Source organism: Etheostoma cragini, chromosome 15 (assembly GCF_013103735.1).
Source record: "Etheostoma cragini isolate CJK2018 chromosome 15, CSU_Ecrag_1.0, whole genome shotgun sequence".
In the NCBI taxonomy this organism is placed as follows: Eukaryota; Metazoa; Chordata; class Actinopteri; order Perciformes; family Percidae; genus Etheostoma; species Etheostoma cragini.
The window spans coordinates 7,494,732-7,521,001 of record NC_048421.1 but is presented as its reverse complement, the minus strand read 5'-3'; the positions used below and the strand labels follow the sequence as shown (position 1 = coordinate 7,521,001).

Below are 26,270 nucleotides of genomic sequence, written 5' to 3'. Positions count from 1 at the left end.
TTGTCCCATCAATCTAAATACATCCCAGGGTTGTTTAGTTCTTTGTCTCATCTACTTAACCCCCCCCCCCCCCGCCCCCCCCCTCGTACCGTGCTTACCAATGATAGAAATAATCCACCCAAAACACTTTTCCCATACAATCTTAATACTATACTTCATACCTCATTCTTCTCATAATTCACAACCATGCACACTTAAGATGGTGAGACCCTTGAAACAATGTTATCTTTCCTTATCTAATTTCCTACGACCTGTAATAGATTATCTGTCAGATGATTAAGACCTGCTGAATAATTAAGTGGACAATAATGCTAATTCATGAATAATATATCTGTTTATGATGGCAAAGCATAGATAGTGGCTGCTGCAGTGCTGACAGGAAGATTGATGCTGTGTCCTAGATAGGTTCTCTCCAGTGAGGGGATGCTGTTGATTGCAATGCTGCCCATATTCATTAGACCACTGTCATTGGCTTATGTGCGTTATGACATATTTATGTATAATTTACAGGCACATCCCAAGGCAGAGGTGGCATATGTGATGGAACAGAAGAAACGTTTAGAATTTTGAGATACAATCCTACAGTATGTTCCCATGGGTTGTGACTTATTTATTCCTCACTTGGTTTGTTTCTATTGCATTTTTATTTGAATCTTCTATTTCTCTCTGAAGTATAACCAAGTGTGTAGTGTAATGTCCTGTGTGTTTTCATATGCAAATGTAGCCAGCAGTCTGCTAATGTGTGGTCTATCACATAGCCAGATCATGGACTTGTTCAAAACCTTTTCGGATTCCGATTGAAAGCAATGTAAGCACAGTGCTATGTACTGTACGTATGATTATGCTGTGTAATAGCCCTGTAGAGCCCGAGTAGGAATGTAGTATTTGTTGGGTTGTAGGCATCCCTGGACAAATACTCCTTTCAGCCGACCCCACCCTGATCTGGTCCAACCCAGCACTGCAGACCAGCCAGTTTGATTACATTTTTGATTAGAGCCATGGCCAAGCGATGGTGAATTATGCCTGAGCTGTTAACTTGCTGTAGCTGCCGGGGAAATGAGGCAGCTGCATTTGCCCCACTACTGCAAACCTCGGAGGTCACTCACAGGAAGGAGACATTCATCTCTCCGACACATGGATGCTGTGGGGAGAAGAGGAAAGTGTGTGTGTGTGTGTGTGTGTGTCTGTGTGTGTGTGTGTGTGTGTGTGTGTGTGCCTGCATGCGTGCCTGCATGCGTGCATGCATGATTGTGCAACTATTTCTATTGCAGTTGTATTCCACCCAACACTTCTCTGCTCCCAATAGCAGTGAAGCACCATCTGAAGATATGCAGTGTATACACGTCATTGTTTCTTGACTGTGTTGATCTGCTCGGCTTACAGAGATGTTGTATTCTGTGTGATGCTTTTGCTAACTGAAATTATTGGTGAAGATGTTATGGTTTTGCAATACATGCACTTTGTTTGTGTCTGGTGAAAGACTGGTCTTCCCTTCTACTTCCCTCATTCTCCGTGCCCAGTCTCTTTATACCACTTGATGCTTTATGTGATCATGAGTGGCAAACAAATATTGACTGTGGCCATTGTTGGCCCAAGTACCTATATGCTCACTAGAAGAGACTCATTAGGTTACAATATATGGATAGCTCTGCCCCCAAGGACTTTAATCTCATCTTAAATGAAAATAGAAACAATCGTAGCTGTTTGTGGCAGAGTAACCTTGGCAGGTGTAGCCTTTGCTGACTTTGAAGAATGACAAACTGCCAAGTTTTCTCAGCATGTTACTGTGTCATCTCTCCGTTATCTTTCCGTGGTAGAGATGTGCTCCATATTTGTGTGTATCCATCTGTGTTTGTGCTTTGCTGAGTATACACAAGAAGATTGCAATGTTGGTCATGACAGAAAAAGAAGGGGAAAATCTTGTGAAACAACAAAACATAAAAAAGCATTAAAATGGGAAATTGATTTCCAATGCTTAATTGTTTGTGGTGTCTGCTGCTCTGCAAACGTCATATTGGGGGCTGATGCCCACCCACACAGCTTACGTCTGATTAGCTGCAAAGCACCATCACTTATCTCTCCCTTATCGAACAATATCTGAATTGAAGTATGATGATGTATCACTCATACTTAATTGCACAGTCTTTTCTCATTTGAATCTCAAACATCAGTAACAGAGGCATTAAAATGACGGTGAAAGAGAGAAAATTGATCTGTTTGTCTGAAGAAGGTTTGGTGGAATCACTGCTCACCAAGAATGTTTGTTTTTGTTGATTGATGATTTACGTGTGAAATACATCAATAGTTCTATGGCTCTAGAGCATGATAAATATATATTTTCTTACTTGTAATGTCTTTCCAAATAAACATAGTGGATTATCACTTTCCATGTCTTTGCCTCAGCTGCACCTCCTGACAACAACATCTTCTATTTTGCCACTCATTCTAAGAAAAAACACAGGCATTAGATCACTCTAACACTTGTGGTTTCATTCTTGCCTATCTTGCGTGGACTACAGGCCAATGTATAGATAGAAGTAACACATAAAATAATGTACAAGTTAAACCTGTTTCTCAACAAATTTGGGATGAACAGGTTTGGATGCCAAGTCAAGATTTTTTTCTTGCATGCTTTTCTTTTCTTTTCTTACTGCACAAATACTGAATAACAATCCATGAGAAAGCAGTCCTGCATCACATCCGATCCATACTGTAGGGCAGTGATCATCAACTGGCGGCCCGCGGGCCGAATGCGGCCCGCCAAGCCGTTCGATCCGGCCCTGCAACTGGATTCCAAAATTGTGAGGATCAAAGAGAAAATATGTAGGCCTATTCTACACTATTAAAGCAACTTAAAGCAGCAACAACTGAGTCTCTTCTCAGTACTCAGTGTGGTGGTGACGGCGCAGATTTTATTCTTGTCCTTCATCATTGAAGGACCTGTTTTCAATATAAACTTTGCATTTCATAGCCTTTGAGAGTGCCATTTTACCTCTGTTAAGAGACCCTTTCCTGTCACTTCCTCGGTTTTTCAAGTGCTCTATAAGTAAAATTGACTTAATTGAGTTGAGGCAAAATATCTATCACCCCTGGTGGTTGTCTCTGGTATAGGTGATAGGAACCTGACTCATAAAGGCCTTCAGTTTTGTAATGAAATGGAAAAAGTATTAACAATAAACATCAATCATAATGTTATACCAAAATTGATTTTTTATTTAATTTTTATTTAAGGGTCCGACCCCGAAGGAGACTGTCTGGTAAAATTCTGGCCCTCTGACAGATATAGTTGATGACCCCTGCTGTAGGGCTTCCTCCAGTTTACAGAAGACTGACACTAATGTAAGCAATGTGATGGGCATTTTTCAGGCAACTATACTGTCACCTGCTGTCTCACTACACTTTAAACATCAGATTTAGCTTGCAGTCTCCCGTGGTTTTCAGATGACTGCTCTAATGTTGGAATAATGCACCAATACAGGCAAAGGGGAGGAGGTTGGTAGGCCTATGCTGTGTAGAAATATTATCTTCATCTGTAAAGTGAATGTATTGCACACACCTGGCAATCTTTTGCATACGTTAATGGGTTTTATTTGCTTCAAGAGCAGTGCACATTTTACTCATCACGTATAGCTTTAAATACACATTACTCCTTTATCAATACCAACTTGTCCTTCTCAAAGGGACACAGAACATTTTAGATCCTTTACGCAAATGAAATTAGCAACACTGCAATATGGAAATAGTAAAAGCATTACAAATTTCACCTACAGTAAGTAGAGAATGTAATATCAGCAAAAGTGTGCTCAAAGTATTAAACGTTAAAGTACTCCTAATTTAGAAAAATGGCCCCTGTGAATGTTGTATCGTTGTATGTTATATTAGATTATTTTAATTTATGCAATAAAACATAATAAAAAATATGCATATTATTTCAATGTTAGACTTAATTTACTGTTAAACAAGAGCATATTGAGACGGCATGTGTACCCACCTTTCATAAATTGCGTTTCCAATCCTTACCTCAATCAATACAAAGGCCTTTCTGCTCCTGGGTGATGTCCCAGACCTGCCCTCTTACAGGGTCAGGTTGATATAGTAACAATCTGATCATTGAACTTTTACCCTCTGACAAACAGGTCAGTTGGCCAGGGTCACAATTGAATTTCTTAGATTTACATCGATTGGCTGCGTACACTGATCAATGCTGATGACGCATACAGTGGAGACAGCAAAGCCAGATTTTCTTCTCTTCAATAACTTTTCACAGACTGTCTTACACACAAACACACACACACACACACTTTTAGGTGCTGTATTTGAATCAGAAAATCCCATTACAAATATACAGAATACAGAGATCTGTGCGTTAATTGACACTCCAGGGTCTTGCTCTTTTTCTTTCTTTGGTAAACCTTTCATTCATAAACAACAGTCAGACATGAACATGCCCAAGGGTGCCTATGGTAGCTCTACAACTATCAATTCAAATCAATTGTGTTGAAATGAAGGTGGACTAGAAACCATTTATTCAGCCATACTAGCTACATTAAATAAGACAAAACAGTGAAAGTAAATGCATTTACATGTGTTTATTTTTGTGAACTGGTTAACAAGTTAATATTGAAAATGGAGCAACAAGATGTAAACTAAAACCTGAATTGTAGCTGCAAACAATAGGCTACTTTCTTTCTCAGATTTAATATGCCCACTTGGCCTAAATCTAGTTGTTCAGGGGCACAAAAAAATATTCTATTTATTACCCAAATACAGTGAAGTAGAGCTACCAGGGAACCATCTGTCTTTCATTTCTTCTCCTTCACATGAAATGATCATACCCAGACCAAAGAGGTCACGGTCCACTTCACTTTAACGGCCGCAAAACCCTTGTATCTGTTTTCAGTGTAGCATGGCAAGCTCAGTTAAACAGCAACAGAGAAAACAGAGACAACATCAATATTATGTATAGTTCACTGAATCACACAACAAGCGGAATTTGCAGACAGGCTACACTCTGGTTATAGTTGAGTCTCTACAGCAGGAATATTTCCTAAATAAACCTTGGGCAAGCCACTCAACCCATTTCTGGGCATTCACTATACAATAAGTCAAATATGAAACAGAACCTCAGCTCAACCTCAACCTGTTTAGATCTTCAAATCGCTAAAATTGAACAACGAGAAGTTGGTATCACTCAGAATGTGGTCACCATGGAAATATCACACATAGACACAAACACACACACACACACACACACACACACTCTTACACTCAAAGTTAAAAGATTATTTCGATATTCTATCGGACATCGCCATCGTGGGCGGCTGTGGCTCAGTGGTAGAGCGGTTGCCTGCCAATCGGAAGGTTGGTGGTTCGATCCCCGCCCCTGCAGTCATTGTCGAAGTGTCCTTGGGCAAGACACTGAACCCCGAGTTGCCCCCGGTGCTGCGCATCGGAGTGTGAATGTGTGTGAATGTTTATCTGATGAGCAGGTGGGACCTTGTACGGCAGCCCCGGCCACAGTGTATGAATGTGTGTGAATGGTGAATGTTTCCTGTAGATGTAAAAGCGCTTTGAGCAGTTGTTAAGACTGGAAAAGCGCTATATAAATACAGCACATTTACATTTACATTTACATTACCATGGTGCATAATTAGTGCCTTCCCTCCCCTCCCCTCCTCTCCTCTCCACACACTTCTCTCCTTGCCCTCCATCATCTTGTTGAATGAATAACTGTGTTTTGCCATCGTCACTGTAATACATACCCCTTTGATTATCCAGATGTGGGTGACACCATAATCCATATGTCCGCAACAGCGAGTACAGATGGTTGTCTAATTGCAAGCACACGGTGGAGATCACCCTGCTTTGTAATCAGATTCATAGTGATTTCATGTAGGTGTTCACCATTTGATGTTTCTAGATTCATTTCCCTATCAGATGCCACTGGAGTCTTTTTTAGAGTGGACTTCCATGTCTGCTAATGAGGGGTTTTATTTTGCTCCATTTGGCTCATTGAGTGGTGACACATTGGCCCGGCACACACTCCAATCCTATTTGTTTCACTTCAGTTCAATGGTGGGGATAAAGTTTCCACTGAGCCGTGCACGGAGGGAATTTCTCATTCTGAAGTGGCCAAAATATTGACTTGTGGAAGTGACTAGTTTCACCTCCAGTGTATTGGGAAAATATATGTCTGAAGTTGGTGGTTAGGTGGTTAGGTTACAAGCCACCGTTTGGTACATCAGTCCATGCATAAGCATGTAAATGGTTATACTATTGCACTTAAATGCAGCCCAATCTTCTGATATCTAAGTAAAGTGGCATCTACCTCAAATGCAATTGGTGAGATAAAGCTTTACAACCAGTAGAGGTTGCCCGTTTGGAATCCACACAAATCCACACAAATGTCATTGCTCTCAAATACCTTGCCTGTCTGTAAAGCAGTCAAGTACATTGTATTTATATAGCCCAATATCTCAAATCACACACTTGCCTCAAGGGGCTTTTCAATCTGTGGAGTATACGACTCTTTGTCCTTACTTATGTGAGTTAGTTTGGAGTTTGTGGTCATGTCGAGTCCAGTCAATTTCATTTGTGAAGCCCAAAATCACAAACTTGCCTCAAAGGGTATCCTGCATATGATATACAGTATGTCTGGTTATAAATAGTATTACAAATTTGAGTTGTAGCACTCCAGTTTTGGGATAAAGGAGAGAGTTGTTCATGTTTAATCATATTACGAATACGTCTTAGACCATAACATGTATGAATTTTGAAAATTCCCCAAGTACAATGTTTTTTTGTAATGGGTCACAAGTAAAACAAATTTCGTAAATATCTTTAATAAGGTATTGTGTTTTTTTTGTTGTTGTAGAAAATCAGCGTGGAGTCAAAAGTTCAATGTTTACCTCTGAAATGTAGAGAAAGATGTTCATAAAAGTTGCACAAAATGGAAGCACCTCAGATGTGTACATAAAGTAGCGTATGTAAGTAAAATATCGGCTACTTCGTTACTTTCCACCCCTGATTTGGTGTCACTCCTAACCCATATGTGTCAGATATTTAAAAAATGACACCACTGCAGCAGCATATTGTGGAGTAAGTTTATAGTTCATAGTAGAAATTGTGCCCTCTATTGGTGTAAAAACATAGCACAGGTTCCAGGTGGCATGAACTGCAGGCGTAAATGCTGTTATATATTGTATTCATTCCTGTGGAAAAAACACTTTACACACGTAGTTCGCTGACTTGCTTACTTTCTTCTTTAGCTGTAGGCCTATATCGTAATGAAGGGGAATGCACGTAGCCACACAGCTGCATCAGTGCAGAGAGGGGAGTGATGGAGGGGCTGCAGTTGTCATGGAAACGCCGGGGGTGGAGCAGTGAGAAGTGGGACCAGTTTGTTTTGTTATTGAAGGTCACGTGGCAAAGTGAAGCTCCTCCCCCCTCCCCCCGTTACCACCGATTCAACCGTCTCGAGCTCGAGCTCCGGTCAGTTACTACAAAATGGCTGCAGAGGCTCCGCCGCCAACGAGAACCTCCTGAACGCTTCATGGTAGGCTTTAATCCCTTTGGGCGCCTAGCACGACATATTTGCACCTTGTTGTTGTCCACTTTCGGAAATATGCGTAATTTTAAAGTTAAATATGCTAGCAGGAAAGGGAATGAAAATATTTCAGCTCAACCCACTTTGACATCAATGTTTTCTTCGCTGCGAGTCGTTATCGCAGTTGTCTGTGGCAGAAGGGTCCTTATTTTCAGTCAGTGCATGAGTTAGTTAGGTATCTTAGCACGGATTTTGTAGGTTTCATTTCAGTGGTCGCCTGGGCTGATTGGCCTTACCAGCACAGTTGCTTTACAGTTCTAATGATTCAAGGGCACCCTGTGTTATTGCTTGTTAAGTATTTGTACTAGCTTGGCAGACGTTTGGTTGGCTGTTGCACTAGTGTGTAGGAGTAGAGTTGACATGGATATTTTTGCAGCTCATTCTCACATAACATGCTCCTTGCTGCAGAGTGAGATGTATCTAACATGCATCACCTGACAGGCAGTAAACGGATTAGCAAGCTGACCTTCTTTGCTGTTGTCCACATATGGCTTGTGTTTCAGTATATTTTGCTAAGAATATTAGTTTATCGTGCATCATTATCAGCCATTCTCTTGTTGAATAGGTAGTAGTTTGCTATCCTTAACTTTGAAATAAATGTTGCACTGGCTACTTTATATGCAGAAAATACAAATGTTGAGATTAGAGACCACTGTCTCACCAAAGCCTTCCGTTGCCTTGTCATAACCTTGGGATTGTTGTTGAAATTGAAACAGTGTAACATTTTATAAACTGCATGTATTGGAAATCTATCTTGTTAGTCCATAGTCTTAGCATCAAAAGCAAACCTTGAATTATGATGCATATGCATTGCTTCCTGTATTCCCTTCAACATACAGAGACAACATAATTGCCCGCCTCCTGTTGTAGCTCCTGCTTCAGCAGCTTCAGTGACACACTCTCCTAAAGGAGAAAGCAGACTTTGTACAGACTGGGAATGCCAGCTCCCTGATGTAAAGCTGACGTAAGCTTTGAGGCCCGCTGGTTTTACTAATGTGTTAGTCACTAATTTGGGTCTGGACCTGGCAAGGGATGAAGAGATGGTGGCAGTAAAGGAGAGGGGGCTGGTGCCTTTGCTTTCCCTGCCGGGTCAGGGGCCCCAGTCAGCCCCCCAGCCTCTGAAAGAGGCAGTGTGTATTCACAGAGAGGCACCAAAGGGGGCTTTATAACAAAAACAGGCCACTAAATATGGAGATAACCATAAGGCTTAGGTCATAGCCTCACTTTCAGTTCAAAACTCTTGATGGCTTTTTGCTTAGTGCTGGACTAGAGGGACGAGGGGCATTTTGCCAGATTGTTTCATTTGGTTTGGCGGGTTGTTTGGTGTCAGTGATGGGATGCTTAGCTGGAGTCCTCAGTGGAAATGATGAGTTTTCATTATGCAGAAAAAAAACAGTTTATTGCTGTCAAAGAAATATGTTTCTGAGTTTAGTTTAGATCATTTTTTAAAGCAAGTTTGCTTGAATGCTAGTTTCATTCATTCTGTGTTTGTTTTTGAATGCTGGCCAGGTAGTTGCTATATTTGTGTACAGATTAGGCCTAGTTCTTTACGGCTGTTAACAGTGCACCTATGATTTTGTTTTGTTCAGACACCTACTAGTATTTTTTTTAGATAAATGCTACTTTAAAGCATTTTCCTAATCATCATTTCTAAAAATAAAAATCTGCAGCACACTATTGGTCTCGCTGCTGCTCATTTACGTGAGATCTCCCTTTCATACAGCACAGGCTACTACTCCACACAGAGGCTTTTTTTTAAGAGGATGTGGTAATTGCAAGAAAGCAACATGATTTGAGGTTTAAAAAGACATTTGTTAGAGAGATTCTGTGTTTTTTCTGACCTGGACCAATACATTGTCAACTGGGCTTGTGAAAGAGTTCCCATTACTTTTGGAGCAGACAACTGACATTGGGACTGGAGGCAGTGCTTTTGGATTGTGTCCATACAAGTTATTTTAAGGCCTGTTCAGAGTGCCAGCAGTACAGCATAAGTTTCTTTTTTTCTGTCGTTAGCTCAGGTCAGAAAGCATTAACATGACCACACTGAGAATAGCTCCAAGTACTTTAGAGAGTGCAATCCTCTTTGCAGAGCACAAGGACTTTGTTAGTGCGTACCCAGCAGTTTTTAAATCGTCACATTATTTGAAAGGTAATACTCACCAATTTGGTCTTTTACTTTTCGTTATGTTTTTTGTTTTGTGGTGTGTTTTTTGAGGTTGTACGTTTGAAAACCTGCTGAACACTATGGCATATAAGATATTTTCGTAGTAAAAAGCTGTGTTGCCCTCAAGTGCGATTGCAGAGGGAGCTGCACATTCTGCCATAGCTGTGGTGGCTGCTGCTGTGGTTGCTAGCGAGCGTTCTCCCAGGGGCTCGCCGTGCTCTTGTTTAGCTTGCAGCGATGGCATTCCTGGCTCTGTGCCCAGCGACTGCCGTCTAGCACCCCTTCCCCCATCTCTCACATATACACACAAACCAGCCCCATCAATCGTTGCCCCCTCGTCTTTAATGCTCCGAAGTGGGGCAGCTCGGCATTTACATGTCCACAATTCACCTTGCGATCATCAACTCTTCTTCCTTCTCGGACTCCTCAATTTTCGAACAATTTTACGCTTGCTTGTATTGTCTTTCCTTTGTCCCTCCCTAGTCTGACAGTGTTTTTTCTTTTCCTTTTGACTTCCTTTGTCAGCAAAATGAGTGTCTGGTTTTAAGAGGGACACCAAGCTTTAATCCTGTTCTTCTGACAGGAGGGTGTAATTCCACAACAGAGCTGAGCTCATTGACCTACCTCCTTCATATCCATGCGAGCTGTGCTTTCTCGCTACAAACGGCTGCTCGTGATGTAGCACAGCCCGCTGCTACGAGTAAACATCAAATGAATACTGCAGTCTTGCTGCCTCCTCTGTGTGATTTGGTTTATTTATAGAATGGCCTTTATGTTATCATTATCAATGTTCTTATCAGCATTTGATAAAAAGGGCTCCTCGGAATTTCCTTTCTTTACAATTACAAAAGTTATCTATAGGGGGAGTCTGTATAATTTTAAATAGTAGGTTAATTAAAGTTATGTCTATTCACATAGTGTCATTACATTTATAGAGATGCTGCAGCTTCCAAATGGGCAGGAAGTGCCATTACTGCATTCTCACCATCAGCCAACACAGAGTCCAAGGGACACACATCTGTCCAAGCCAGGCAGATGTTTGGAAATGACACGGCTGCTCTCATTGAAAGAGACTCTCTATCCTGCTCAGGGGACCCAATATTTCCTAAACTGAAATAATTTTGACGCTTTGCTCGGCACTCACTCTCCGCATGTGGGTCGGAGGCCGACAGCCGCTCACATTAACTGGAGCATCGCTCTTATCCTCTGATCCTACATGACACAAGCCCCACACTGATGCCTTTGAAAGGAGCAGCACCCGCTATATTTAGCATGGCAGTTGCATCAGCAGGTTCCGTATCCAGCCTCTTGAGGGTAAAAATAAGTGTGTATGATGTGAATTGGTAGATAGGAGTATGGGGGCGGTGTGTCAACATCCTAATCTCATGCATGCAAGCTGGTCAACAGTCCAGTTATGAAGACACTCTGTCATGCAGCGTCTTTTCATTGCTGTGCTGCTCTTTTAAACCGTCAGACCTGTGTGAGTGAGTGCTGCAGTATTGGCTGAAAGAAGTTTTCAGCTCCTGCTTACAGTTTTTGAAAGTAAATACTGATAGCATTTTCTATTTTGTTAAAGTTTGTATTAGTCATTGAAGTGAAAACATGAAAATGCTGGGCAGATATTTAGTTCATTTATTCATGCTTAAATAACTTACCTTTTATTTGGTTGTTTTTGCAGTTAGGTTGATTGTTTTTGGGGATTTGCTAACACTACTAGATGACTTTGTTTTTGAGCTGAACTCCAATTGATATCCAGTTAATTCAGCAGCCAGGGTTGTTTTGACACCAAGTAAATCACATCTAAAGTAATGTATGTCTAACAAAATATGTCAAAGCATTTGACATGTTTTGATATAGCCAATAGCTGGGTACATTTAATCTTCAACATTGTCATTTAGAGATGCACTTGCATAGGTTTTGTGGGTGGTTTCCAGTTGCCTATTTAATTATTCAGTTGTTTAGGTCTTTCTTGCACATCACTGATTGGCCATTTGAAATGATGCAATGCAAAGACACACTTTCTAACAGTGTAGCACAATGTACTCAGAAACCAGAATGCACTGGTTTCCCTCAAACAAATTGAATAATAGGAGTTCTTTAGTTAGATCCTTACTTACTGAAAGTTTCTCCACATGTAACGTCAGCGTTAAAAACAATATAAAGACATATTGTGGGGTCCAATCTTTGCTAACAGGAGGCTTCTCCATCGGGATCCTTTTGTCACCTGTTTGCTCGTCGCACAGTCTGAGAGCAGAGGTGAGCGTGGCCTCTGGGAGCAGGTGGTGGCGGCAGCAGCTGCAACATCAGATTGGAAAAATGTGTCCCCAAACTAAACAGTTTAGGTAGGTCATGATACAAGAAATCAAGAATTAATCACACATTATGGTAAACCTTCAATTCACTTACAAATGTAGTAGCAGAATGAACTTTAATATGCAGTAAATATATGCTCCGTTACAATTCTAAACCTAAACCTTACAAGTGTAAAACTATTACTTACAGGGTCTAATAACAATACATCAATACTGCCTGACATATTCACGTATAAGGATGGAGGAAACTTCACTGCACTGACACATGTTGCCTACAAATTTTCAACCAGTCACAACCCTTTGTATTTTATCCTCTCATACCTTTTCATAATATTCATAGTAGCTCCTTTCAGCCATAGAGAAAACAACAGTGAATTACTGTTTCCAACTGCATCATTGTCCGAAAACAAACAAACAATGGTTCATCACAACAAAGCTAAATTAGTGCTGCTTGGTTGAATTCTCTTATCACCCCAGTTGGTGGTTTCTAACATTTTATAAATGTTCTTGGTTGAACATATTACATTTGCGATCATGATCAAGAAAGAACAGTTAAGACAGGGAAAAGAAAATACTTTTCTTATGTTTGTTTAGTTTGTTTTTGGATATTCAAACCCTTACTCTCAGGCTCCAAGCCCTAACTCAATTTCTCAATTATAATCTCAGATTTGTGCTTTACTTTTTGATGCTTGTCCAAGTTCAACCTTCCTCTTGTATTCCCAATGCCATTATTGAACATCAACAATCAAACAGATTTCAGCCCCGAGCTTAAGGGCGCTGTCTGTCTCCACCTGACTGCTCACCAGGGCCTCGGGGAGCGCTTGTTGCTAGGCAATGGCACACACCGCTGTTGCCTGCAGCAGCATAGGCATGGCAGGAGTAAAGGCTGATGGTTTTAATTTTTCATTTAAGGTTCAAGGAACTTGATTCCAATGTATGTATTTTTCCAGGCTAGTGCCTCTTCTGTCAGTCCTTTAAAAAAAAACAGCTTCCAGCTTTTATTTATTAGTTGTTGTTTTTTTAGTAGAGGATTACGATAGATAAAGCTCTCAGCTGGATGCACTTGCACATGCAATTACAGGGCATTGTTAGGTGGTTTTCAGCTAGAGTGGTGTGTGTCTGTTGTGGACACATTTTTCGTCTCAGGACTGGATAGAGAAGGTGTAAGCTATTACCAGGTCAGTGTTGATACTTTGTCCACATGAATGGTGGGCATAAAGTTGTCTACAACCCAGAATACTGGGTGTATAATGTATTGTTTTTCTATGGTCTGCCTATATAGTTGTCCGAAGAAGGGGGGCCTCATCTCATTGGCCACAACTGTTAAAACAGTAGCCATTGACAACACTGATTTTACCTAAGAGAGCAACAATTGAATATCCAGCGTAGTAATTGCAAATAAATCAGTTTTGCAGGTGTTCACATGCCATTTCTCAGTTGGTGACTGGGATAAAACCAATGTTCATTTCTCTCTCTCTCTCTCTCTCTCTCTCTCTTTTTGTATTTTAAGCTGTGAGAAGAAGCAAAAAACACAAGAAGAGAACCATTTGATGGAAGATAAGAAAAAGAAAAAGCAAGAAGAGAAGAAAAAGAAAGAAGCTGCTCAGAAAAGGGTAAGCCTGTGGCTGACCCTCTCATTTGAAACAAATGAACTTGTCTTTTAGCTTGAATTGCCTCTGTCTAACATTTTATCAAAACCAACATGGTAAGATACTATAAGCCCCCATTTAGTGCGAGTTCATGCATGGCCAACATCCCCCAGCAATGAAAAGAAATGCTTCCACTTCCTTTTTTTCTCAACAAATCTCAGACAAAGCTGTTGAGGGTAAAAATCTTTTGTATTATTTAAAATGTGTGGTGGTGCACAACAAAGCTCAGGTCTCTAGTGTGCTCAGGTGTTTTTGCTGAAGTTACAGAACATTGATCACAAGCATATTGAGCACATGCAATTTGTCATGTGTGTTTCCACTGGGAGCATTAACTTTAATATTATAGTATTTACCCTGCAGCCCCCCACCTTTACCCCTTCTCTTCACTTGTTCCTTTAGTGGGTCATCTGTTTTCAGTGTTTACCTGCTGTAATGCATGTCATGTATCCTTGATCCTTCTTGTCAGTATGGGTGAAAAAATGTTTTTTTCTTAATGCATTTGTATTATTGTATTGTATGTACTATTTTACTCCCACTCCAGCCACAAGAGTAATGAACCCACTTCCCACCTCAAGCAGCACGAATGAACATGAACCTTTTTAGCATTTCATTAGATGAGCAGAACCAGCCCCTGGACACTTTGTTCCAAGTGCCATGGCTAGTTGCTCCAACCCTGTCATAATTAATAATAATTAATTACATTTATATAGCACTTTACCATGGACAATCAAAACGCTTTGGGGGGACTACTCTCTACCATCACCAATGTGTAGCACCCACCTGGGTGATGCATGGCAGCCTTACAACGCCAAGATAGCAAAACAAATTAGTTAAAAAAAATTAAAAATCACAAAACAAACACTGAAGAGGCAAAGACAACTCAAATGATTTCAATTTAATAAAAGTGGCATACTTATAAAAGATGGTTGCTCAATTAAAAGTTATTCTGAGTCTTAATTTTATTGCTAATTAGTTTTTTTCTCTTTTTCAGGCCACAGAACAGATAACCAAAGGTGAGTTCTTGTAACTTATTGAATAAACTTTATTTATTTAGTGCATTCTGCCACACATATAAAATAGTTAGCTCAAATGTAATTTACTTACCTTACTTTTTTAATTGCCCGCAAATGTGAATCATGCTGCACATGTGATAACACAGTTTCTCTGTGCGGGCAACATTTTGCCAGGTTTGTCTGCCATGATCCCTGCAATGAGTTTGTGATACAAGTTTTTCAAACAGTAGGGAGACTTATTGTGTGGGTGTGTTAAATTGTGTATCCTCCTAATTAGATGGATAACTCTTGTGCAGGATTGCTTTTTTTGCCTCAGAGCCTCAATTTGCTCTCTGTTCACTGCTGTGTAATTTGAAAATGAAGCATTAGCTTTTATTATATTCAAACATCTTTAACTAAAAACATGAGCAGCAGCCAGGTGGTCCATACTACCTGAGCCAAAATGGAGGCCAGGTGCCCATACAAGACTAATAAGGAGCATAGGGATGGTGCAGCTGCTCCTTGGGCCTTCTTGTGGGCTAATCAGGCATGCCTAGGAGGTAAGAGTTGAGGAGAAATCTCATAAGAGTAAGAAAACATAAGGAAATGTAAAAAAGACTTGTTGATTGAAAGGTAACTTCTGAAGGGAAAAGTGTCCTTAGCTTGCAGGTTTTGAACTCCTGCACTGTGGCAGTTGCAGACCCACTCTTTACTTTGTCTCCCTAAGCCAGTGCTCTTAATGACCAGAGAGAGGCGAGTAGACATTGTTGGACAGTTCGTCAGCCCAGGAGCAGATCTCCTGTTTGAGATGAGCCGACAGATGGGAGAGGGACTTAATGTCTTGCAAGGGATGGGCAGGGTGAAATCTGATTAGAACTTCTGGCAGACTTTGGCAGCAAGAGAATGACCCCTAATTACAGTGTTAGTGTCTTTGTGCCCAAAGCTGTGTTCAGACAAATGTGTTTGGGTGAATTTAGGTCAGTAGAAAGAAGTAAGTTGTCTTCTTATGGTTCATAGAACTGTAAACTTTCTATCGTCAAGGGCAGTGCCTTGACCACCTACTTTCTCCCAGAAGGATGAGTTATTGAGGCTGGGGAGGGGGGGGCTCCAACCCCTTATTCCTCTTTCCTGAGTCACTTATAACCCTTCAGTTTGCTGCATTAATGAATGTGATCTGGGTTGGCTGGGTTACTATTCTCTTTGTCTTTTGTGTTGTTTCACAGCATCCGCAATTTGACCTGTGTGTGTGTGTGTGTGTGTGTGTGTGTGTGTGTGTGTGTGTGTGTGTGTGTGTGTGTGTGTGTGTGTGTGTGTGTGTGTGTGTGTGTGTGTGTGTGTGTGTGTGTGTGTGTGTGTGTGTGTGTGTGTGTGTGTGTGTGTGTGTGTGTGTGTGTGTGTGTGTACTAGGCTGTGATTTGCACAATATTTTCATAACTGCTGCTCTTAACAGCAACATGCTGTGGCATCATTTTACTGCGATTGTCACCCCTTTAAATGTCACATATGACTTTTTAGCATACTGTATATGTGCTATCCGATATGCTCACATAAATCCTCTTTGGCCATGTGATGATGACGCTTTGGTTAGTTTTTTGACTAAATAAATCATACTTGAGAATAAATCTTTAAATTGTATTAATTCTTTTCAACTTATCAATCAGTAGATTCAATTGAAAAGAATTCTCTGTTATTGTTTCACCACAAATACATTTCAGAGATACAGAGAAACATCCTAAAATCTAGAGCTCATTTCAGATTTAAAAAATATTTAAAGATATTGTGTATTGTTTAGTAATATAGTGGCTAATTCACCATAAAACAATAAAATTAAAAAACAAAACAAAAAAACAAACACATTTTGAGTGATTTATCAACAAAGAGAGGCACATTGTATCTGATAATAATGAAGAGTACACTAGGAGCTAATTAGAAAAACAAGGCTAGCGTGTAGGCTGAATAAACAGGCATCTATATACAGGAGATCTCCAGGAAGACCACAAGCACCATAGTAACACTACACCACCTCCTGTCTAGTTATGAAGAGAGGCCCACTCTGGGACCAGCAGGAAAGAGCAGAAGAAAGTGGGCTGTAAGCAAAGGGATGAAATTAATTGTTGTAGTTCCATTTGTGCAAAGTGTAGAGTGACAGCTGCTAAAACACAGTGCCTTTGGTTGATTTGAGAGAGCTGGAAAAGGGCATGCGAGAGCAAAAGAAACAGACGGAGCCATGTGAAACCGAGAATGCATGTCAGTTTCCTGTTTGCCGGCACAGCTGAGGGGGCCATTTGAAGAAAACGTCTACTGGCTCACTTCTCATACATACACACAGGCACTCACTGTCACTCTACCAGTCCCCTCATATGATAGACAAGCATATGTGCATGGTGTGCTTGTGCAAACACACACATATGGTTTTACTCATTTGGTTTTTCCATTGCTACTCACAAATACTACACAGACCCCTCTGCCACACTAACCCACACTGAGAATCTTATGAATTTAATTTGCAAAAGTAGCACATTCATCTCCAAATACCTGTTTCTGTTTGAATACCTATGATGGTGCTTTCACACCTAACCTGGTGCATTTGCCTGGTTAGTACGGTTCTTTTGTGATGGTGTGAAAGATGTCTGTTGAACCCCCTCGTGAGAACTAGTCAGCAAGACCAAAATTGCCTGATTTGGCAACCATTTTAACAGCGTGTTGAACTTATGTTCTAGTCTTTGTTTTTTGGCACTTCTTCATTAGAAGTAAGTGAAACATAGTGACCAGATAGTAACCTTCCCCGCATGTAATAGAAGCATGAAATATCCTCTTTCTCATCCTCTTTTCTTTGTGTTCATCATTATTCATAAAAAGAGGTCAAGTAGCAGTCTGAACACAAAATCAGTTAATTTCTTTGTGCGCTGTTTGTATCAGCAGAGCAGATAAATAAACACATAAGGCATAGTAAAAGCCAGCGTGACTTCCTGTCGAAGAATTTTATTTCTCTGGCACTGGCCAGCCATCTTCAAGAAAGTACCAGACGAGTGTAACAGTAATAATTATTGGCCCCTTCACAGCTACGTATCATATGTCACAGCAGAGGCATTTAGCCACCAACAAGCTGTACTAGAGTTAATTTCTAAGGGTTAATTAGCTATTTTGTTTCTGTTCATGCTGTGCGTTCACATACCTATAAGATAGGGCACAACATACATACGTCTCAAAGCACACATTTACATGCGGAATAGTAGATAACATTATTATAAAGCAGTGTCACGGTAGTAATTTCATAACAGATTAATTTGCCTTTTCACATTCACTTAATTACGCCCAGCACTTTGTGTTGGAGAGTCATAAATTGTGGTGTGATCAGGGGGGAATTCATGCCAGTGTGCCACTTGACATTGTCACCGCCTCTACTACGTATGTCTTATGAGCACAGCTTAAATGGATGCAGCAATGGCGAGGATAAACCACATTTTAAAGAGCAACAGGGGTAACGACTGGATTTTGCAGTTGTGTAGTGTTACGCTGTTTATTGTGCATATGAGCTTTTTGTTGTTAAATATCTTTTTAGGGCACAGTGCAATCTGAAGTGCCACACAGATGTTAAGTTAGTCTATTGCTCATAAATGATGAACAATCAAATATTTTTTTTTAAGAAACATGCAGGTTAGTGGGGCAGAAATTTGTGTTTATGTCACTTTAAGTTATTCTGGAGCTGGCTGTTAAGGCAGCTGTGATATTTGGTTATGGCATTGAGAAGTTAGGTTGCACAGGGCAAATCTGTGGTTATACAAAAAAAATGTCTAAAAACATATTTTTGACAAATTGACAATTTATTATCCCTTTTTTTTATGTAGAAATTGCTAAGTTTGAAGAAAACAAATATATCAGGTATCTTATATTATACAATGTGTGTGACAATTGCAGCCTCTTGCAATTTCTATATGAAGCAAATATTGCAGTCTTAATCATTCTTAAGTGAATTGTGTTTGCCCAGCGGTTTCCGCCCAGGTCAGGGGGACAGGACGTTCAACTCTCTTTCACACATCACGTCCTCCAAATCATAACAGACAGTGGAATTTGGTCTGCCTGCAGCTGTTGGCACAAAAGGCCAGGGATAGGGGAGTGATGAGTCCAGGGAAGCTCTCTGTCGGTCTTCCACCTGTCTTTTGAGAGCAGCGGGCATACATGCAACTCTTCTCTAATCTGTCATCCGGCTCTCATGGTGTTGTTTTTTATTTATCCAGCTCAGGTGTGGGACTATGTTGCACCATTCAGAAATTTAATAATAATAATTTAATAAATGTTCCGAACTATATAGTCTTATGCTCTTCAGTTTGTGCTGTCAGACATCAAGTGCTTTTAAATAGATTTTGTCTGTGTTGAATGTGATGCAGTGAGGTAGGGGTTTCGCTCTTAACTACATTGTCATATTTATTCACTTCTAATTAAGCCCTTTAATCTTCTTGCTGCTCACATTTTAAAGCCCACAGGAGGAAAGAGATGGAGAACCCTATTGACACGCCTCCTTTCCTCGCTCATGATTCGTTGACACTCTTTCTGTTGCCTCCTCTTTAATAGACATCTGAAAAGGATCTAGTAATTCCCATGTTTCCCTTTTGCTTCAATTAGAATAAGACACTTTGGCAGCAACACCAGATATACAATACACATGAAATACAGTGGCTACAGAGAAGGCATTGATCATAGAAAATTTGTCAAACACGATGCACACACATGGATGAAAGAGCAATTTTACACAAAGAGAAATATAATTTTTCCATGTCTATGTATGGGTTTACATTTAGAGTGGTTAAAGGTGCCCTGCCACACGTATTTCCTTACTTTGTGGTAATGTCCTAAGACATTTGTTTGTGGAAAAGATGCCTTAGTTACCTTGTTTCAAGCCATTCTATCGTGGTATAGAAAGCCAGCAGGAAGACTCAGCTCAATATGTGCCAGTTTTCCTTCACATTCAACGATCTAAGGTGCATGACTCTGATTGGCTAACAGCTAGCCAATGAGAGCCTGGCTATCAGTATCCTTTACCCAGCCCAACTGGGTGAGCTCATAAATAGTAATGAACTCAGGCATTGTGACGTCAGCCTGACCAGCTTTTGTAATGGGCCTGATTTCTCTGCTTATTTCTATTCTATTTCTATTCTATTCAGTTGCTAGAGCTGACAGAGGAGGTAGCAGTTCATTTTCACATTCACAACATAACACTAACACATATAGACCTAACATATTTAAAAGAAGAAAAAAAATGCAAGTAAAAACGGTTACTTCAGAATAATATGACTCAAGTAAAAAGTAGTCATCCAAATAATTACTTGAGTAAGAGTAAAAAAGTGCTTGGTGAAAAAAATAATCATGTACTGGGTAACTGTTAATCAACATCTGATTTATTTTTTAACACAAGCATTTAATCACACATACTGTAGCTGCTGTTTCGCACGTTTACTAAGGTAAACATGCTTTAGACATGAAGCAAGGTGTGTTCCTCCTCGTCTGTGTCTGCATTGCGGAGGGTTAATTCTGACATTTTTGTTTTGCTACCACTGTGAAGCTAACCCATCCCGCCGCTGAGATTGAGTGTTGTCACGTGACGAGACTGCCCAACGACGTTTGATTGGTGAAACACAGTCATGTGGTAGGGCCTTTAGCGAAAGTCTCTCTCTCTCTCTCTGTCAAAATAAAACATTAAAATGAGGCGTGGGAGGGGGGTATGAAAACAATGGGTAGCCTAATGTAGTGGAGTGAGAGTACAGTTTTTGTCTTCACAAATCTACTCACGTAAAAAGTATAGTGATTTCAATTACTCCTAAAAGTATGTTTTCAATAAACTTAATCAAGTAAATGTAATGGAGTAAATGCAACTCGTCACTACCCAGCTCTGGTGACAGGGCACCTTTAACCAAATCTGCATCCTCCAGATTCCTTTGCATTTGTTTTTCTTTGTTGAATTTGATTCTGTGGCACCGATCACACAGAATTTCTGACTTTGCTGCCATGTCTTTGAAATGATGGACTGTTTTATAGAGGGCAGCCAACCTGCCTGTTTGAATAGAAGCATGCATCCTACGGGCACATCAACCTGGTTTAGAGAATGTTCCTTGGCTAGTGTTCAAAAACTTCATTCAGGCCATAACTTGGCGGATTAAAAGCTCAGCCACAGAAAGCTTATTATCACAAACAAACTGAACTTTTGCATGCCTATCTGTGTATACTCTCTAAGAGCAAGGTGATCCACTTTGATGAATGGAAAGCAGAGACCGCATGGTGCTATTATTAAGACTGTAAGTAGACTTGTACTGATATTATTGGAATCGGCAGTTATCCATCTCCCAAGCACTTTTACTCAGGTCCACATTTGAAGCTGTGCCAGTATCAGTTGTTAAATGGCATGATCTCTGCACAATATTTAATGTTTTCAGCAAGAAGAAAATGCCTCCTCACTTCAGTCATGTTGACATGCTTAACAAAGTTCCTATGAACGGCACCTTTTGTTTAGAAAAATCCCTGGCTAAGCAGTAGTCTTCTGTTGTGAAACTGTTGCGGTTATTGTTTTACAGCATACAAGGAATCTGACTGAACTGACTATAACAGGGACTTTAAATCAGAGGCTCTCAATATTTTTTTAACCAATGACCCCTTACAAGATAGAGAATATGTTTGGAGACCCCCTACAATTATATTGTTTTTGTGATCTCTAAAGCCGTCTGTGAGAAAATAAACACACATTTTTATAATTAATCTGAAAACCATTCACAGAGTACCAAGGACCCCGCTTCTTTTCTTTAAGTTATACTTACATTGGCTGGTCTACCTATGAAAGTTCTCCTGTGGGTAATAGACAGTTTGTATCTATCGTCTTCCACTTACAAACCTCACACACAGAAGAACCCTTTATCTTCAAGGTCATGCTGCCTGTTTTTTTTCTTGTAAAGAGAGACATAAGGGCCCTCTCCTTTTTTCCACCTACCTTCGACTCTCTATCTTCCCAGACAACCTCCCCCCAACCTCCAGGTCTTAAACAGTCAAGCAAGCATGCTATCATCTTTCCTCTCAGAAAATTAAGACCCCTTTTTAAAGTGGAAAATTAGATGTCTTCCTCTGCGTGAAGAGCACACAGCCCCAAGGCCATGGTTTGATGTGCATCTTTGATGAACTGGGAATTCTCCTGTGCCCTCGCACAGCTGAGCACTGTGTTTTTGCATATAGGCTGTTAGCGAAAGGGACTCAGATCTCTTATTATTATATTTCATTTTTTCCTGCAAAGCACTGCCTTGTGAGACTCATGCTTAATAAGCCAGACCTTGCGGATGTCAGAGGTATTTACTTGTTTGTCTCCTGATCCCTTTCCTGACCAGATTTAGTCTGTGATTTTCATCATGAACATAATTGCAATAGACCATTTTGCTTGAACATAATTGCAATTATTTGATCATTTTGCCTGAATGTATCGGTCACTTTGATGAAGTGGGCAGGACTCAAGTACTTGCCATGAGAAGAATGATCCACTGCAGCGTGGCGTATTATGTAAATGGCGTAAATGTGTTCGTAATTGTAAGCGGATTTAGACCAGAGCTGGTTTCCAGCAGTGATACTCGAGTTCACAGTGGAGCATGGAAGGGGGTGGAGACTGTCTTTCACACACACATCATTCTCTTCATCACTTAACCTCCCTGCTCTATCTCCTTCTCTTGCCTCGTGGTCTCTCTTTCTCTCTCCCTCCTCTGATTGGCAGACAGAGCAGCCAGCCAGCTTCCCCCTTCTCCCAGCTTCCAGAAGAATTTACGTCACACATCAGAGAGTCCCAACTGTATAATGATTGCCTTCATAACTATTATTATATATTGTGGCACATCCACAAAGTCCTCTGTTTTTAGGAGGAAATCACCTTTTAAAATCAGTGTGGAGAATTGTCTGGGAATTATCTGCTGCCCCTAATTGTGTAATTATGATGAGAGGATAATTGTAGATCGCAGTGAATAAAGGAGAAAGGGAGAGGAGAGCACGGGAACGTGGGGAGGGATGAAGCACAAGATAGGAGAGGAAATGGAGCAGATGTAGAGAAATCCGATGAGAGGCGAGCTCCAGCTCTCGAGCTTCCCCCTTATTCCTGAGCTGCAGGGAGAGGGAGACACACACACAGACAGATGCGGGTGAAACTGGATCAGACCATGCATACGGTGGTTGTAGCCCACAGAGGGTTTGCGGTACTGCAGGCAAAAATTACAGAGAAAACCCCCACCCCCCACACATGCATGACAGACACAAACATATGCAGAAAAATAAGGACGATAAGTAATTGGTTGTAATATGTGAGTGAACATCAGTCTGTTGGTATTTACAAGGCTGTGTGATAGTATATTCCCCAACACCATCCTGTCCTCTCCCCTTAATGTGGGCCTCAGCATTACATAACTCTTTGTGTTTCTGTGTGTCAGGCTGACCACATGTGTGCGAGTTATTCATTGCTTCACTGCACACACTTGGGACGGCAGCCAATGGCAAAGCACTGCTCTTTATAACTCATTACGGCCACACAAAGATTTTCTTTTTCTTTTGGTTGCTGCATGACAAGATTTTTTTCCTCTTTTCCCCCTCCTGTATTTTATTTCAAGAACTCAAATACAATTTTTCTCTGGCTGCACATGTTAGATCAGCTGATGTGTTACGGTCTTAAACACATTTTTTGCATCCTGTTTACATTCTAGTTTACCAGCTTATTCTATTATGTAATGAAATGTACTGAGACGATTATACAGTGTACCCTGTTTCCCATAATGCATCTCACCCAGCAGCAGCTCTTTGACCCAGAGCTGATCATCTTGTTTGACTTAACGGTGACCTCTGACCTTGCACGGCCGCATTCAGCTACAGTGTATTAGTCTGCTAAAGACTTAACACTTAACAACTTTGGCTTCTTTTCTTTGGCATATTTAGAAAATAAAGTGACATGTCTTGTTTACAGTCTGGACGTTTGAATGTGGAGCTTGTCTTTAAAGCAGCTGTTATTAATATTTTGGGAATAACAAGTTGTCAAATGATTATATATAATGTGAGAGGCATAGCTCATGGTGATGAACCCACAGAGATTATTACGTGAATCTGTAGCTCCCTGCAGCTCTTTAGAGCTTCATGTTGATTTCCAGCTTATTGTTAGTTGTCCGACTTGCAACTTTGCCGTTTTCATTGTGTTCAATCTAACCACTCTAAAACCATTGTTTTCGGCCAAAGCAGGCAGCTGCTTTCATTGAAATAAGTAGTCACCAAAAACGGAGAGAGCTAATAATAGACCTACGTTTGCAAGGTAGCCAGAAACACGACCTCCGTAACTGCTTGATGTGTAAAGTATTGTTAGTAGAATTGTTAGTGTTAAGAGTTGTGTGTGCGTGTGCGCGTGTCCGTGTGCGCGTGTGTGTTTTAAAGAGTGGGAGAGATAAAATTACATTGTGTTGCTAATGGTAACTAAATCTAGTGTGGGACCCAAGCACTTGGCTTCAGCAGCCGTACAAACAGTTCAATAACAGCATTGGTAAAACACTGAGAGCTGATCCTTTCAGGGGGCTCAACCTGCTACAAACCATAAATAGCTTATGTTGATGGGGCTGAGAACTCCAAGATGTGCTGTCCTGATGGAGACAATAGCCCACCATAATGCAGCAGGCAAATATAAATCCATGATCTGACTTTTAGTCTGGATCAACGGAAGTACATTGCCAGGATAAGCCTGACAAGCCGGATATCTGGCGACTAACTAATGTCAAAATCCCTTCGCTATGGGAAACAACAAGAACCTCCTCTAAGCTAGCAAGCTAACATTATTGGCTAAAAATAGCAGGTTTTGCTGAGAAATTGAATTCTGCAATTAAGTAGTTCTGCTTGCTTATTTCGGTAAATGGTTGTAAATAATTACAAAGAATATCTTACATTTACTTGTTTAACAAAAAAATGCAAGCAGCCCAGAGAGGTTTTTCCTCCTATTCTGGATAATGTATTTGTGGTGTAGCTCTTACTCCACAGCGCTGTGGAGATAGGTCTGACAGTCCTATCTGGTACTTCTTCATCACTTTCAAACTGTGACTAGGCACCAAAGCAGACTGAAAGAGTTATATTTATTGGCAAAAGGCTAAAGATGTATTACAGTACCATCCTGAGATTATTACAGTTCTTTAGTTCTCCAAAGAGCAGCCATGTTTTAGACTGACCACTTCCTAGCTTCAAGCTTCTGCCAGCCAGGAAAGTCAGCTAATCTTGTGCATTTCTCTTTATTTGCCTTTCTGAATTTAACGTTACGGCCCCAATCCAAAAGTGACCATGCCTTTAAAAATAGGCAGTGGGGAAAGTGCTTAGCCACAGCAGCTTTCCAGAAAAGAAACTGATCTTTTTTTTTATTTCTATATGCGCTACTTCAGCAAATAACAGTAATCTATTTTTTTGGGTATGTCTTTTTAAAATGTCAAATAAAATGAAAATATACAATCAATTAATTTTTTGTTTTCAGTCAATAATTGTTTTGATGCTAGTACCCTCAACAACTGCGCCTCCTCATCCCTGCATTTCTGCTTTCTTTTTACCTGTGCCCCACCACCCTCCCATCTTCTCAGTGCCAGAATCTGCCAAGCTCGACCCCATCCCTCTTCCCCCAATCAACCCCAGTGCCGTCCCATCTGTACCCCCTAGCAGTGGCAATGGCAAGCGCGCCCTCTCTGGATGTCAGCCGCAGACAGCACAGCAGCCCCAGACTCTGCTCCAGCAGCGCTACCCGCCAAGAGAGGTGCCCCCTCGCTTCCGTCAGCAGGAGCAAAAACAGCTGTTGAAGAGGGGCCAGCCTTTGCCCTCCGGGACTCTGTCTCTCACCACAACGGGACGTCCCGCTACTACTGAACCTGCAGCACCAGTAGCCATACACTCCTCTCCCTCCTGCTCCTCCTCCTCCACAGCCAGCCTGCCTACAGGTCAGCCGAGACACTCTGTTGGCGAGTCACTATCTCTTAATCCATTTGTTTTTTTTGGTTTTAAAGGGGAATGCAATTAACGCATATTGGAAAAGTATTTCTATCCATGTGGCAAAAGGGGTTGCTGTAATGTTGTTGTGAATCCCTTTCTGTATGTTTGTCATGAGACATTACCTTTTACTGAGGGTGATGAGTGGAATTCTGTAGCAAATTTGATAAGTTTAAGATGTGAAAACTCTGTGCACTTTTGTAGTCATGTACGTTTTGTAAACTCCCACTACAAGCTTTTACCGGCATTTCTTGCAGCCAGATAACATAGGTTATATTTGTACATGTGATGTTGCCATTATTTTTTACAACCCATTCTGACAGTTGTTAAACCTTTATCAGTTGTGCCCAATAGTAGCCGTGTTTTGCATAAACTGTCATTGGCATTCTTGAATGACAGTGGCTTTATCTAATTTTCGAATGGCACTGTAATTGTTACAGCCTGATGTACCTGGAGAGTCGTGCAAATGCATTTTCATCACAGAGGCTATTGTTTATTTTGACTCTGGCTGGGAATTATAAATGGGGATAGAGGAATACA

General features: G+C 40.7%; 1 protein-coding gene across 1 annotated transcript in view; it reads left to right on the top strand.

Moving 5' to 3' along the window:
• The first annotated feature begins 7,393 nt into the window (after nt 1-7,393).
• The window catches only part of LOC117958148 (trinucleotide repeat-containing gene 6C protein-like), a 36,688-nt gene continuing 17,811 nt past the window's right edge, over nt 7,394-26,270 (top strand). Inside the window, exons 1-4 of the mRNA XM_034894415.1 lie at nt 7,394-7,555; nt 13,593-13,695; nt 14,723-14,744; nt 25,331-25,681. Coding sequence (XP_034750306.1) covers nt 13,633-13,695; nt 14,723-14,744; nt 25,331-25,681 — 436 coding nt within the window. The 5' untranslated portion in view covers nt 7,394-7,555; nt 13,593-13,632. The remainder of the gene's footprint in view (nt 7,556-13,592; nt 13,696-14,722; nt 14,745-25,330; nt 25,682-26,270) is intronic.